Source organism: Myotis yumanensis, unplaced genomic scaffold (assembly GCF_028538775.1).
Source record: "Myotis yumanensis isolate MYYU_CA2020_CCGP unplaced genomic scaffold, mMyoYum1.0.hap1 SCAF_19, whole genome shotgun sequence".
NCBI lineage: Eukaryota > Metazoa > Chordata > Mammalia > Chiroptera > Vespertilionidae > Myotis > Myotis yumanensis.
This window is the reverse complement of record NW_027223770.1, coordinates 23,716,721-23,731,000: the sequence shown is the minus strand read 5'-3', so window position 1 is coordinate 23,731,000 and position 14,280 is coordinate 23,716,721. Positions and strand designations below refer to the sequence as shown.

General features: G+C 47.2%; 1 protein-coding gene across 1 annotated transcript in view; it reads left to right on the top strand.

Annotated features, from left to right (window-relative positions):
- The window catches only part of PITPNB (phosphatidylinositol transfer protein beta), a 60,425-nt gene extending 53,010 nt beyond the window's left edge, over positions 1 to 7,415 (top strand). The window contains exons 10-11 of the mRNA XM_070399314.1: positions 726 to 848; positions 5,395 to 7,415. Of these exons, the coding sequence (XP_070255415.1) occupies positions 726 to 848; positions 5,395 to 5,445 (174 nt within the window). The 3' untranslated portion in view covers positions 5,446 to 7,415. The remainder of the gene's footprint in view (positions 1 to 725; positions 849 to 5,394) is intronic.
- The last annotated feature ends 6,865 nt before the right edge of the window (positions 7,416 to 14,280 follow it).

Here is a 14,280-nt window from a genome sequence, read left to right as displayed (position 1 = left end):
GCAATCTAGTTCTGATAAATAGAAGTCACACATATAATTGATGAAGTCCCTTCTGTTCATGGGAAAAAATGTAAAAGTTGAAGGCTGTCCAAAAATAGTAAAGTACTCGCTTTCCAGTATACTTTTCTCTCTCCTTGGAAAAATTTAATAAAACTTAAATAATCCAGCAACTGAAATCACTAATTATATATATGGTTTATTTATATATATATATATATATATATATATATAGGCAGTAACATTAGAGTAGAAAAATTAACGGAGTGTATGTAATAATTCTTAATTTAATAAAATATCTTATTCCAAGAGCCCGGGACTCCTCTCTCAGGATGTTATTGTATTCCACCTCACAGTATTCCTTTGAATTACAGAAAAGTTAGAAATTTGAGTTGACCTTTGGTGACTGACATTTAGAAAAGGCAATAATAAACCAGGCCCAGCAGGAGTGTATGCAGGATTAGCATGTACTCATCACATTTTTTCAGTTTCTAGTAAATCGTACTTCCTCTGCAAGGAGAGGCTCTTTCCCATTTCACCAGGAAACCCTTATTTTGTTTTACAAAATGGTACTGGTATGAAACTAAGAATTTCACCAATCGACATAGTAGTCTTTTCAAACCAAGTGTATGTGGATGTCATGTGTTAATTGGGACATTATAAAGTTCATGTGTCATTAATCTTAGAGTTTGACCATCTTACACTACTTTTCTTCTTTGTTTTAAAAGCAAGAAAAAAGGATATTTACAAACTTTCATCGCCAGCTTTTCTGTTGGATTGACAAGTGGATTGATCTGACAATGGAAGATATTAGGCGAATGGAAGATGAAACCCAGAAAGAATTAGAAACAGTAAGACCTCCTGTTTTGTGGAAATTCCCTAATTTTCCTTTCTAGTACTGTGTGTGTGCTTAGTAAGTATAGACTTAGCATTAAGAAGAGTATTATCAGAAGCCATTCCTTAATCTGTATTTCCTTGTCAAAATCAAGTTTTTCCGACACTAATATCTCTTCACATGTTCTGATTTCTCTTTTGTTGAGCATCTTTTCATAAAAGTAGACTAGAGCTTTCCTGATTTAGAACCTGTTACCTGTAAGGTGTCCAGTTCTTTGTAAATTCTTTTTTATGCATTAGTTCTCTCTGATGGTGTCAGGTTCGCCGTCCTTGTAGACCCACTTTATCAGGCCAAGTTGCCTTCGGCTCATTTTGCTATCATCACAGTGAGTTACTAATGTTAGTGCGGAAGTCCTAGCTACCTCTTCTGTAGAAAGGATAAGAGGAGTGGTTTTATCACTGATTCCAGAAAATCCTCCTCCCCTCCCACAACTAGCGAGGAATCATTTATTTTTAAGCTTTAGGCAGAAATGCTGGTGATCCTTGGCCTGGAGGTCAGCCTGCCACGTTTCAAAGTTAAACGCACCCAGCTCCTCCTCACCGGGACCAGTGAGCGGGCCCTTTAGTGCCTGAGCACCCCACCTCTCCCACAGACAGGTTCTTCCCGACTTCCTCTTGCACGTGTCTGCTTTTGCTTTTGCTCTGGGCTGCACTTCTTTTCAGTTGAAAGTGAGGCCCCCCCTCCCCCCCCAGGGGACATGAGCCCCAGGAATGTCCAGGGTAGACTAGCGCTTTCCATGCAGTCACCCCGAGTCCTGCCAGCAGTCTTCGTTTTGGAAGCCCTGCAGGCGAGAGTGTTTGACAAATGCCTGTGTGTGAGGCAGGAACTCCATTTAATCACACGAGAGTGGCAGCAAATCAGGTTCTTTGGCACAGAAAGAAATCTATTTGGCGCGGAGCATCGTAAAGAATCTGTTTAAAATTGCTTACTTTTGGTGATTACGGCAGATCTGCTTCTAATTAGCTTTATACAAACCTCCTGAAAGGACTAGGACATACTTTCTTTATAAGGCAATACATGTTTTAACCTTATCTTATACATAAAGTAAACTTCAGCCAGTCTCCAACTTATGAATGGATTTTGTTCCAAAAGTTTTGAAGTTGATTTTCTGAAATTTGGAACATGATTTCCCATAGAGAAAACAATATAAATTGGGGTTCGGTTTCTAGGCCAGACAATGGAAGCCCCGTTGACATCAGGTTCTTGTACTGCTAGCCTGACTTCTGAGTTCTGGATCTGGGAATGGGGTGATCGGACGGCAAGCATGGAAGACTCGCTTACCCCCTTATTTTTAGGCTGGCCCCGTCAAAATACGTGAACAGGCCAGCATACGTCATGGGCATGTCCTGTCCTTCTCCCCATGCCGCTCACCCACTTCACTCGCTCCTGTCTCCCCTCACTCAGGAGTCAGGTGCCCTTCAGCCAGAGGCACCCCCCACCACCGCTCCTTTGATTCCCCTCTCCCCTCCTTGCCTGGTTTCACTCCCTGCAGGAGTCCAGGCCCCAGCGATCCCTGCCGGCTCTTCCTCCGCCCTTTGAGCAGCCGTTGTCAGCCGAACATTAAAAAGCAAGCAGCATGGTCACACTCATTCTCACTGAACTCGTGGTACAGCTTTGGTATCTCCAAAAGTGATCTACCAACACCACGACAGAACAGAAAACAGACTTGTTTTATTGGTTGGGACTCTCAGGAAGGGGCTTTGTTTGGTTGGATTTTTATGTTGAGGAGCTGACCATACCGTGAGGAAGAGCGCTCACAGTTGCACGGTGATGGGGGGAGCCCTCCTGGGTTGGGCTCTGAACCCTGCCTGTCTCTGGACCCCATGGATGGAACTTGGCTGAGACCTGTTCTTCCCCCTGAGAGGTACTCCTGCTTCCCTCACAAGTTCTCAGTCTCCTGCTACCTGAACACAGAACAGCCCCGATGTTAACACAATGAGAGAGCCCTACAAGGGGGTGGAAACTTGCTCCCGCCTGTGGCAGGGAGCCTGCAGTCTCCGCCGCTTCTCCCTGCGAGGCCACGTTATTAGAAGCTATCATCATTATTGCACCCACATGACTCAACCTAACTCGCCCAAGAAGTTGGTAGGAATCTATCATTGGTTCAGGGTTGGGGGTACATATTTCAACAGCATTTTCAGGCAAATTTCAGATTAAGTGCTGATCATCTGAACATACAATCCCATTTCAGTTATTTTGCTCTAGTCATTGGGTGCGGGATGCTCTATTTCACATCTAATAGCTGGTTCGTGAGCATCTGCAGAGTCTGGGCAGCATCATGCCTCTAGGCCAAACCGCCTACCCAGAAAGCACCGCCTCCTGAAGAGGCTTAAGGCTTTCATGTCCTCTTCACCAGGAGGAATTTCCCTTTCCTGAGGTCCTGTTTTCCTGACACCTGATGATAGAATTGGATACGTTGTGCTTCTCTCCTTAATTCTGAAATATTTTAAGAACTGGATTTTTTCAAATGACTTTTGGCCCTGGAGAGAAGGAATAGCATCTTGAGAGGTTAGGCATGAGAGGAATGCCGCTGCCCGTAATCCGGCAGAGAAATACTGGGTTTAGGCAAAGCAACGGAGAGAATGCTTTGAGCAAACCTTTCGCGTGTGTTCTCAACTCGCACTTCTGTGGGGTTTGAGGGAGAAGGGTTGAAGTTTAGAAATGTGTTTATTGTATTTATTCCTTTTCTGTTCATTCTTTTCCTTAATTTTCTCAGTGAGGTTTTTACTTGTCTGTAGGTTACTGTTATGAATGCCTGTCCTTTCTGATGCATCCCTGGGCCTGTCCGTCATTGTTTCTCATACATTGTTCCTGTGCTCGCTTGTTCTTCCTTTCCACTTTCCTGTTTTCAAGAAACTTCCCATAAAGAACTTCTCGGAGGGACCTTGGTCTCAGAAGCCACGGAGGTGGCCATTCCTCATGGCCTCCTATCTGGTCCAAGGACTATAGAAGTCTGAGCCAGACCATCCGGGCATTTTCTCACCTCATATTGGCGAACGGTTCATTTACCCTTGGCTGTCTTTGATAATTTTACATCATCAGTCTGCAGACTTTTGTTTCCTAGACTCAAGCATAGGTACACATGTTTTATGCTGTGCAAAAAAATCCTTTTGCAACATTTTCTTTAGACCAAGATTACGAAAAGGGCCTCAGAACCTCATTCTCTATGTGGAAATGGCTAGATACAGGCAGTGGTCACTTCACAATCTCTCCTAGATCTTTTTTCTCCCCTTGCTTGACTAACCCAATGCAGAGTCTATGATTTCAGCAGCTCATGATTTTATTTTACGTTTAGATGCGTAAGAAGGGTTCCGTCCGAGGCACGTCGGCTGCTGATGTCTAGATGAGAGTCCCCTGTAGGGTCAGAGACAATTTCAAACTGTGTAAGTGAAGACCTGGGTAAAAAGGATATTTGAAAACCAATACCTTTTTAGTAATGAGTAGTTAACTCGCTGAGCAGAGGCTAAGTGTTAAATGTGGTTTAAATTTTGGAATGTAAGAGATTGTAAATTAGAAATTGACAGTAAACACTATTCTATAAAAATGGAACGGGTTGGATTTAGTAATCCCCAACTACTTCTTGGTGTTACTGGGTTAGAAACCAGCTGTCGATGGCCAGTTAATTGACCTTTAGTGGTTAGTAAGGAAATATTTTAAAGCATTTTAAGCCAAAGACCTTTTATCCCATACCATAAGGGCCAACCTCAATAATTCATTTTAGTTGAATTTTTTTTCCTGAACACCAGAAAGTCATCCTTTATGTTGACTCTTCAATTATCTTTTTAGTTAGCTTTTTACTTTGGCTTTTATTTACAGTGTAAAACATGTCTATGGTCTTATTCCTCTAGCACAAATTTATTTCCTCAAATTAGAGATTTTTCTAGAGGGGATAAAAGAGCCTCAAAATCTACCAGTATTGAAACCAGTGTGAATAAACAAAAGTTGACAGTACACTGTTGTCATTTGTTAACATTGAACTGCGGTGTTTATTGAGGAAAAGCACAAGACAGGACATTCTTGTCACTCCACTGTAGTTCGTCACTGCCCTTACATGTGATACCTGCTCTATAGTTACAGAACATGGGAGACCTGACGTGTTCAGTAGTGAAGAGAAGTAGTTGTAACAAATAAGAATGAATGAATCCTGCCAAGACCCCCTCCCCCCAAGCCCTTTCTTTAAATTCAGTGTTCCGCTTAAAAAAAAAATTCAACTTATTATTTTTTAAGTTCTTCTAAGTTTCTGTGATTTCTATTCGCTTCTCATTTATTTTCCCTCCGATGAAACAAAATGCTACGCCATTAGTAAGACCAAAATCTTCAAGAGGTTAAATTTTTAAAATGCAGTAGTTGGGGTCCATTTTCTGTCAAAAGTTTTAATACATGGAAGGTTTTGTTTGTTTGTTTGTTTGTTTTCAGGAGAATGTGTGCAACAAGCTATTGTCTAACATTTTTGGCGTCTCTCTGAATTTTAACACATTGCCCTTCTTTCACTTTCCTTGCAGTTACGTAATCAAGGTCAAGTGAGGGGCACAAGTGCAGCCAGTGATGAGTGAAGAAGAATCTGACCAGGATCTCGCAGTGTTGGCCTTCCCCAGCCACGTGCTGTGCTTGTGACTGCGAACTCACATGCACAGCTTCCCCACCACGTGTATATATATGTTTGTGTGTGTATGTCTGTAGCTGTATATAAAACGCATGTAGAGCTACAGATCAGAATACACACACTTGTGTATATATGTACATATAAACACATACTGAAGGGATTAGTACAATTTCTCCAAAGTACTGTACCTATCTTCAGCAAGAATGCAAAAGAAAATATTTTCACTATATATACCTGGAACAGATTTTAATAATCAGAGTAATACCATTAATGGACAAATTGACTGCAATGTAATACTAGCTGGTATGTTTCATAAATGTCAAGTTGTGGACCAATAAATATATATATATACATACATAAATATATGTGTATATATATAGCCTTTTATTACTTTTCTGTTCTTTTAAATTAGTCTCTTAAAATTTTTATTTTATTCTCATAAGCAACTGACTCCCACAAAAAAAAAAATTTATTCAAAATGTGTTGGTATTCCAGTGAATGTGGACTGTAAACGCTGAATGTATATATATATAACGATTTATTTCTGGATGGTCATTATCTCACAGCCAAATTGGACAATATCTGTTAGTAAGGAATGAAGTTATAGGCCAGTTTTTACTTGTTTGCCCTGAGGGACAAAATCCTTTTAAAAAGAAAAAATCCGGTTTTTATTGGATTTTTGTATTTTAAATTTCAAGTATTTTTCTACATCAGACATAGCAAAAAACGGAGATGATGGTTTGTGGTGTATAATAAACACTAGACAATGTTCAGGCTCCTGTTAGGCAAACAAAGAAATTGATGAAGAGATTAATAGCATTGTAGGCTGTTTAGAAAAACGGGGAGTGCACTGCTTCCGCCGAGTCTTTTTTTGGAAAAAAGACTGTTTTCTGAAATTACCGCTTGGAAACTATGCAAATGAGCTCGATTCCTCACAGCTTACGCGCTAGAGTGTAGATAGGGATGGTGTTTTGCTCTTTTCATGTTGAAACACTTTAAGGAGGAGATACTGACTTTGAAATAGGAAGCATTTAAGAGGCAGCGTGAGGTCTGCCTGCACACGGTTAGGAGGCCCTGCTGAGGGGCCAGGGCACCCCCACCCACTTGGCTGTGCCCTCAAGTACAAGGTCATTGAAATATACCCTGAACAAGCATCATGGAAATGCTGGGTAGGAGCTGCTGCCCCCTTTTTGTTTTAAAGAAAGGAAGGACAGCTAAGCATGAACTTATCAGCTTGCTTTGTCCGAATCGAGTTTTTCTCCTGTCAGTCCTGGAAGCTTGAATAGAATACTGTTGAAGCCTTCAGGTCACAAACTGTCTTCTTTAGCCTCCCGTCCCTCCTGCAACGCGCCAGCCCCTGTAGTCACATCACATTACTAGTCTGATTCGCTGACAGTCCTGCCCGCCCCCCCCCCCACTCCTCACTTCTCTTTCCCACGTGCCCCGTGTCCCCACCCAAGTGATCGTGGGGACTCAGACAAGGACGTCTTCTGCTTCGTGACGCCGTGATCCTCAGCTACCAGCCCCACCTGGCGTATGTCCTCTGTGTACTCAGGATCAAGACTGATGTTTACTCTCCGAGCACTGTTGTAAGATAGGTTTTGTCATCGCATAATCATTGTCGGCAGAGTGTTTGATGCGAGGAAGATTATTGCTAATTTTGTGAAATAAAGAGTCCCGTCCTCTCCTCTTAATGAACGTAACTCTCGCTGGCAGCTGTGGCATCGTTGGGAGCTGGGGCGCACATGGAAACGAGAGCCCAGCGCATGGATTTTAATGTTTTTCTAACAACTGTGGAGATTTGAGGGAATGTGTGGTGAATGTAAAATATCTAGTTTACTTGGCAGTCTCTTGTGTAAATTACAGTAAAACAAAGTAAATGAAATTTAAACAAAAAATAAATTTGATCACAAAATGCCACTTGTGTGCTTGAGTGGTGGTTTCCCTGATGCCACGTCTGCTTCAGAACACTACAGGCCGCTTCTCGGCTCTTTTTTTCAAAAATTCTCTCATTTGCAGCACTGCCACTCTGGGGAAAATAAAGAGAAAAGAGTGTGTGTGTGTGTGTTTTAATTGCAAACTGCTGCTCTTGAAATGTGCCTATGCCACATTAAGTTGTTACATTTGGCTTCTTAAATAATTTTCTGTCTTTAAAAGTTAAGCAGTAAACTAAAGAAGGATTATTTATTATTAGTCTCAGAGGTTTTTTAAAAAATTATTTTTAGCCCTAGCCGGTTGGGCTCAGTGGCTAGAGTGTTGGCCTGCGGACTTAAGGGTTTCAGGTTCGATTCCGGTCAAGGGCACATGCCCAGGTTGCAGCTTGATCCCCAGTAGGGGGTGTGCAAGAGGCAGCCGGTCAATGATTCTCATCATTGATGCTTCTCTCCCTTTCCCTTCTCTGAAATCAATACTATATATATATATATACTATATACTATAATATATATATAATATTTAAAGGGGAAAAATACAGAATACCTGTAGTATTTTTTTAAAAGCTCTCAGTAAAGATTTTGCTTTGTTTTACTAGTACCTTAACTCTTTTAGGACTTTGGCAGGCCTGCTGTTTGGGGACATGTAACAACCCTTTTCTCGTGGTTCCAGCTTACATTCTAGAGTTGCTCAACCTTCGGAGCGGTGGCCAGCCATGTGGGTGCATTTAATGTATAATGTTAAATTTCCGGGGTGTTCTTCGGTTCTCTTTCCGAGGTAATTTTCTCAGTGTTGTGTTTCAGACAGGGTTCGCATTCATACCGGCAGCGTGTCGGTGCCTTCGGTCTCGCTGGAGGTATCGAGGTGAATGCAAGCAGTGCCCAGTCCAGTACGGGAGACAGACACGTGGACAGATGAGTTACAGTTCTGTGTAATGTAACAGCACAGAGCTGGTGGAGAGAGGCCTCTGACTTCATTCACATTGTACAGATGAGGGAGCAGAAGTCCCGACCAAAGGCAGCTGGGATCCAAAGCGCCCAGGGTGCCGGGAACGGTGAGGGCCTGGGGGTCAGCACACCCCGCCGGGCCCCTCACTGAGCCCTGGACTTCCTGTCCGTCAGTGAAGGCCATAGCTCTCAGCTGTGGAGTGTTCAGGGTCAGCTGAGATATTACATCCTTTCCCATATGGTACGCCCTCTCCAGCGTGATCTCTTCCCATTCCATTCATTTACCAAACTGCTTCCTGGTTGAACCAAAATCACTGTGGGCCTAACACCTGGCTTTTAGAAAGCTCACCTCTCTCTCCCTTCTGTAACTTGCTAAGCTGTATGTTTTGCAGCTCAACCTCTTCCTCGAATCTGGTCTCTGAGGAGCTAGGAGACATTAGCAGTTGATTTGCCCGTCTCTCAGCAGCTGAGCTGACAAGGGGTCAGTATGGAACTCCCTGTTCTCCCCCATTTGAAGGAGAGCCTTCTGCCTGTTCTTAGCCCTTCACACGTGACATCATTGAATGCCACTGTGTTATGAGATGAAGTTCAGTGGATAGCCACCCAGTGTTTTGTGTTACTGGCAGTTGTAGAGTTTGGGACTTCACATGAGAGAGAGAGGGAAAGTGCTAGGGGACACGTCAAAGATGGTGCTGCTGAGCTTGGAGCAGCCACAGCCGACAGGAGCCCTGACAGTGCCACTTGGGGTCACGCTTTCTGACTCGGAAATATTCAACAACAGCAGGTCCCTTCAAAACCGTTTCTTCCACCGACTTGAGTTGGGAAAAGTAGAAATTGCAGATATTCTCAAGCTGCCTCCCACAGCAGTGTGGGACACGGTGAGGGCCTCGTCACTGTTTTTTTTCCCTTTTGGAAGTGCTGTGTTTCAAGGCATCTTTGATGGTTTAAAAGGAATTCAGAACTCATTGTTGCTCCCCCCACTCCTTCGAGATGGCTTGCACTCCCTGGAGCGGGGAGGGGAACCACTGCTTCCTCGTGCATTTCTCTTCCCCGGAGTTAAATCGTGAGTTAAAATGTGTCCTTCGTTCTGGCCAGGCTGTTCTCATTGTCCCCAGACTGCATGTGTGGGGCCCCCCTATCTTGAGGGTTTATTCTGTGATGCTAGGGCTACTGGTTTGAGCAACTTCAGCTCTTGTCAACCAGAGGCTCTCTGCCCGGCTGCCCCAAGTCCTGTGTGGAGCCTTTAAAAAAATAGGCTGCCCCACCCGTTGCCTTTCTGTGGCTTGGGTTCTGTGCCCTGTTTTCAAAGGACAGGCAGGCGGAGGGAGCTGAGCATTCCCCCTCTTCCTGGAAGATCACGGAGAAGACCGCTTTCTCGCCAAGCAGCCCGATTGCCCCCCGTTCTTCAAAGCCCAGTGCCGCTGGCCAGGCCGCCTGCCTTCACCTGGGGCGACCTCTGCAGAGGCCGCACCCCCGCTTTGGCTCTCACAGACTCGAGGCGGCCTTGCTTAATAGAGGCCGCCTTTTATTTGCCTGTTTTGCATCCCGAGTCAGCTTGGGAACTCCTGGGCCGGAGTCACCGTGACCCCCGAAGGGCACCTTCCCTGGTGGGAAGTTTGGCTCCGAGACTGTGCCTTTTGCCTAACCCTCGGCGAGGCGGCTTTTGAGTCTGGGCGAGAGGAGAGGGAAGTATAACCAATAAGCAAAGATCCAGTTCCCGGCCTCAGACACTTGAAGCCTGACCACTAGCTGCTGCCGGAGGTAGTCCTTCGGGCGGCGAACAGGACGAAGTGTGATGAGACAGAGGAGGGAGCTCCAAGCCCGCGTTTCCTCCTCACTTTCCGGACGTCTAACCCAGAGCTTTGGTAGACTTCAAAGGAAGCTCTCCGCCTCTCCTTCCCCCGAATGTACTGTCTTCTCCTGTCTCCTCCCGCATCACTGGTGGTCCTGGTTGCTCACGGAGTCTTAAAAGTGCCCCCAGAAGCCTTTTACTGTGATGTAGTCCCGTTTGTTTATTCTCCCCTTTGTTTCCCTTGCCCGGGGAGATGGATAGCAAACATTGCTACAAGAGATGTCTGAGATTTTTGCTGCCACCATGGCTTCTTCTAGGATGTTTATGGTCTCACGGCTTCCATTTAAGTCTTTCATCCATTTGGAGTTTATTCTCGTGTGTGGTGTAAGTTGGTGGTCTAGTTTCTTTTCTTTTTTTTTTTTTTTTTTTACAATAGCTAAGATTTAGAAACAGCCCATGCCTATCAGTAGATGAGTGGATGAAAAAGAGGTGGTACATGTACACCATGGAATACTATGCAGCTGTAAAAAAAAAAAAAAAGAAAAGAAAAGAAGGCTCTCTTACCCTTAGAGACAGCAGGGAGGGGCCTGGAGAGTATGATGCTAAGCGAAATAAGCCAGTCAGAGGAAGACAAGTATCACATGATCTCACTTCTATGTGGACTAATGAACAAAATAAACAGACAAATTAGATCCAGAGACAGGGAAGCACAGATAACAATCAGGGTGTGCACCCCTCCTGCTCAAACACCCGCATGGCTCCCTCAGGCCCAAAAGACCGGTGCCGCCCAAACCCGAGGACAGACAGAGCCTCGTCGCGCGGTCTACAAAGCGGGGTCAGAGATGCCCGTCTGCATCGTGGCCGTCGGAGGGTCAGGCGTGAGTGACAGGGGCTGAGCTGTTCTCCCCGCCGCCTGTGACCCGGATGCTGTCCTTGGAAAGGACTCTAAGCGCAGGGAGTCAGTCGCTGCAGTGTGCCATCAGATGAAACACGAGGATGCTGGCTAGCGAGGCTCTTCTCAATTGGCATATTTTGCTTCACTATACGTCTGTTGTCCAGAAAATACCATCTGTGGCTGTGAAACTAAACGCTGTCTTTGTGCAAACACTCACAGAATGTCCTATACATTTCCCATGATAGGAATTTGGCTCCCCGGATTCTATCGCTGCTGACACGTTAGCCTGAGCTTGGCTTTGTGGTTGCTGATGGGGCACAGTATGTCCGGGCCTTTGCCGAGAAAATCGGCCCTGAGTTTGCTTCAGTCAGTGACCCTCGACCTTGGGTCGAATCTGTTGACTCCTTGAGTCCGAGGAGCAGGAAAGCCCCGGGACTTGCCTCGGCCTCCTTGATCCCGTGTATATTCTGACACCACCTGCTAATCAGTCCGGAGCAGAACTGCCGTGCGCTCGACTCAGGGAGGTTCGGGAAGTGGAACGGAGGAGTAGCTGACGGTGTTCAGTAACGTATGTGCTGAACAAAACCTGTGCCTCTGGGCAGCCCGCTGCCCACCGGCTCCCTGCGGCCTGGAATGCTGACGGCCTGTTCTCTCAGCTGCCACTTTCCCAGGGCCCCGGAAGCCCCAAACGGCCACGCCAACCGGGAGGTGCCGGGAGTGCCTCCCATCCCTGGTGCTCTGCAGTCATCACCCCAAACACGTCTTTCCCCGAGAGAAACTGCAGGGCAAGAGCCTCCTCCCAACCAAGGCTGGAGGTAGGCTCCGGATGGGGCCCAGAACAGCCCCGCGTAGACACGGCACAGGCCGTGCGGTTAGGTCAGGGCTTGGCAAACTCTAAAGGGCCGTATCGTAAATATTTTGGACTTTGTGGGACGTGCAGTCTCTGTTGCAAATACTCAGCTCTGCCTTGGTAGCTTGAAAGCAGCTATCGATGATGACGTTGTGTAAACAAATGGGTGTGGTGGTGTCCCAATAAAACTTTATTTACACAAACAGGGGGTGGGCTGGATTTGGCCCAAGGGCCATAGTTTGCCAATCTCTACGTTTAGATTCTTCCATCCAAAAAGCCAACGCTTTATGGCACCATGGCAGGCACTGTTCTGAGCCCGTCACGTAAACAAATGGCCTCCTCTGGTCTTCACCACCACCCGACGAGGTGGAGCCATGCCCCTCTACAGAGGAGAAAACTGAGGCCTGGATGAGAGTAAATTTCCTACATCACTTACTGAAAGCAGTGGCGCAGCCGTTATAATCTTGCGGCCACTATAGGGTCAGGGGTCACCACTGGTCACCCAGCCTCCCTGACTTTCAGAATCACCAAGTTCCACGCCTGTGGCATGTACTGAGGGTCCATTAAGGAGCGGCCTTAACAATAATAATCCCGTTATGGATACCCTATGTTCTTTTTTATTTATTTTTATTGACTTCAGAGAGGAAGGGAGAGGGGGAGAGAGAGAGAAACATCAATGATGAGAGAGAACCATTGATCGGCTGCCTCCTGCACGCCCCCTCCTGGGGCTTGAACCTGCAACCTGGGCATGTGCCCTTCACCAGAATCGAACCCGGGACCCTTCAGTTCGCAGGCCAACGCTCTATCCCCTGAACCACACTGGCCAGGGCCGGACCCCCTATGTTCTTAAACGCCAGTCAGAGGCAGGCATCCATGACTGATTCTTCCCAGAGCTCAGAGCCAAGAAGGCATTGAATTCCCCTCAATCTGGTGTCAGGCAACGCCCCTGTAGCAGTTTCTGTCCCACTGAGGCAGCCTCTTTAGACGGGGCCCCTCCCCACCGAGCCCCCCATCCCACGCCTCATACTTGATTTTTGTGATGGCGCTGTGACATCTGAGGGTCTGTGGCTCCCCTGTATCCCTCCCTCCCTCCCTCTGCAAGTCACCCCGGAGTCGTTGGCGGGGAAAGATCTAGCGATAATTCTGAGATGCATGTGGAAACACAAACAAGTCTGCAGCGTGGAGGTGAGAAACCGGGGCTGCAGTCCCCGCTCAGCTGCAGGAAACCTCTGGGCCTGCGAACATCTGGAGGGAGCTGCGAGGTTGTTTTGTTAGCGTGGGATTGTGGGTAGTTACCCCTCCCCCCGCAGAACTGTCTGCAGCCTCTCGCTGCACAAGAGGATCTTAGTCGAAACTATTTTTGTAGCGCACGGGCCCTGAGAACACGTCCCCATACAGGACTGCCCGGCCGGGCCTTCTATCACTGGGGATAAGATTTTTCCTTTCAGCATCTGGTGGGCCATGAGCTCACTCTTCTTCCTAGGCGTGTGCCAGAAAGCCGTCTGGGGTAGGGGGGTGCGACTCAGGGTTCCTCCCGGCCCCTTCCAACCCCATAGGCTCAGATTTTCCACTCGTGCGATTGAGGTCAGCGCTGGGCTGGCGCGCTCCCCGCACATGCAAGCGCCGGCCTCAAGCTGGGCTTCTCCCACTGGCCCAGGAATTCTACCCCCTCCTTGGTCCTCTGGATCCCCAGGCTGTTTGAGAGCTCTGCCCGGCACCCAGGATCCTGGAGGGATGTGGGGGGGCGGAGGTGGGGGGCTCCATCAGTGACTTGGGACGGCCTGGCCCAGTCCTGGCTCTGGGCCACCAGGATGAGATGGTGGCCCTGTGTGTGCTCAGGCCTTTGTGTGAGTAGGGAAGGGGTGTCTGGCCAGGAGAGAAACAGTAGGATCACTGTTGCTTGCAAAGAGCTTCGCTCCCTCCCTCGTCAGCTCACCGGAGAATGTGGAGCTCAGCAAGCATGACTGCGGCCGCTGGGTTTTACTGCCTTCGCTGCCAGCGTCCCCCTCCGAGAGGCCACGTCGGACATGGGGGCTCTGGCATCCGACCCCGCATTCCCAGCCTGCCACATCCACTCGCTGAGCAACGGCCAGCTAGTGAGTCTTGGCCCCTCTGAGCCCCTGTGTCCTGCCTGTGGAGATTTGGGGGTTATACCCACACGGAATGTGGCCACGAGGCGAGAGGTGGATAAGGAACGCGTGAAAAATCTCTCCAGCACCAGATGGGCCCCTTGGTTATCCTACTAATCGGCTAGGCCCTAGGGTGACCGGCCATCCCAGTTTGCCCAGGACGTACGGGTTTCCTGGGAGGCTGGACTGGGGATGCTAAATCCAGGACAGTCCTGCGCAAACTGGGGCAGTTGGCCATCT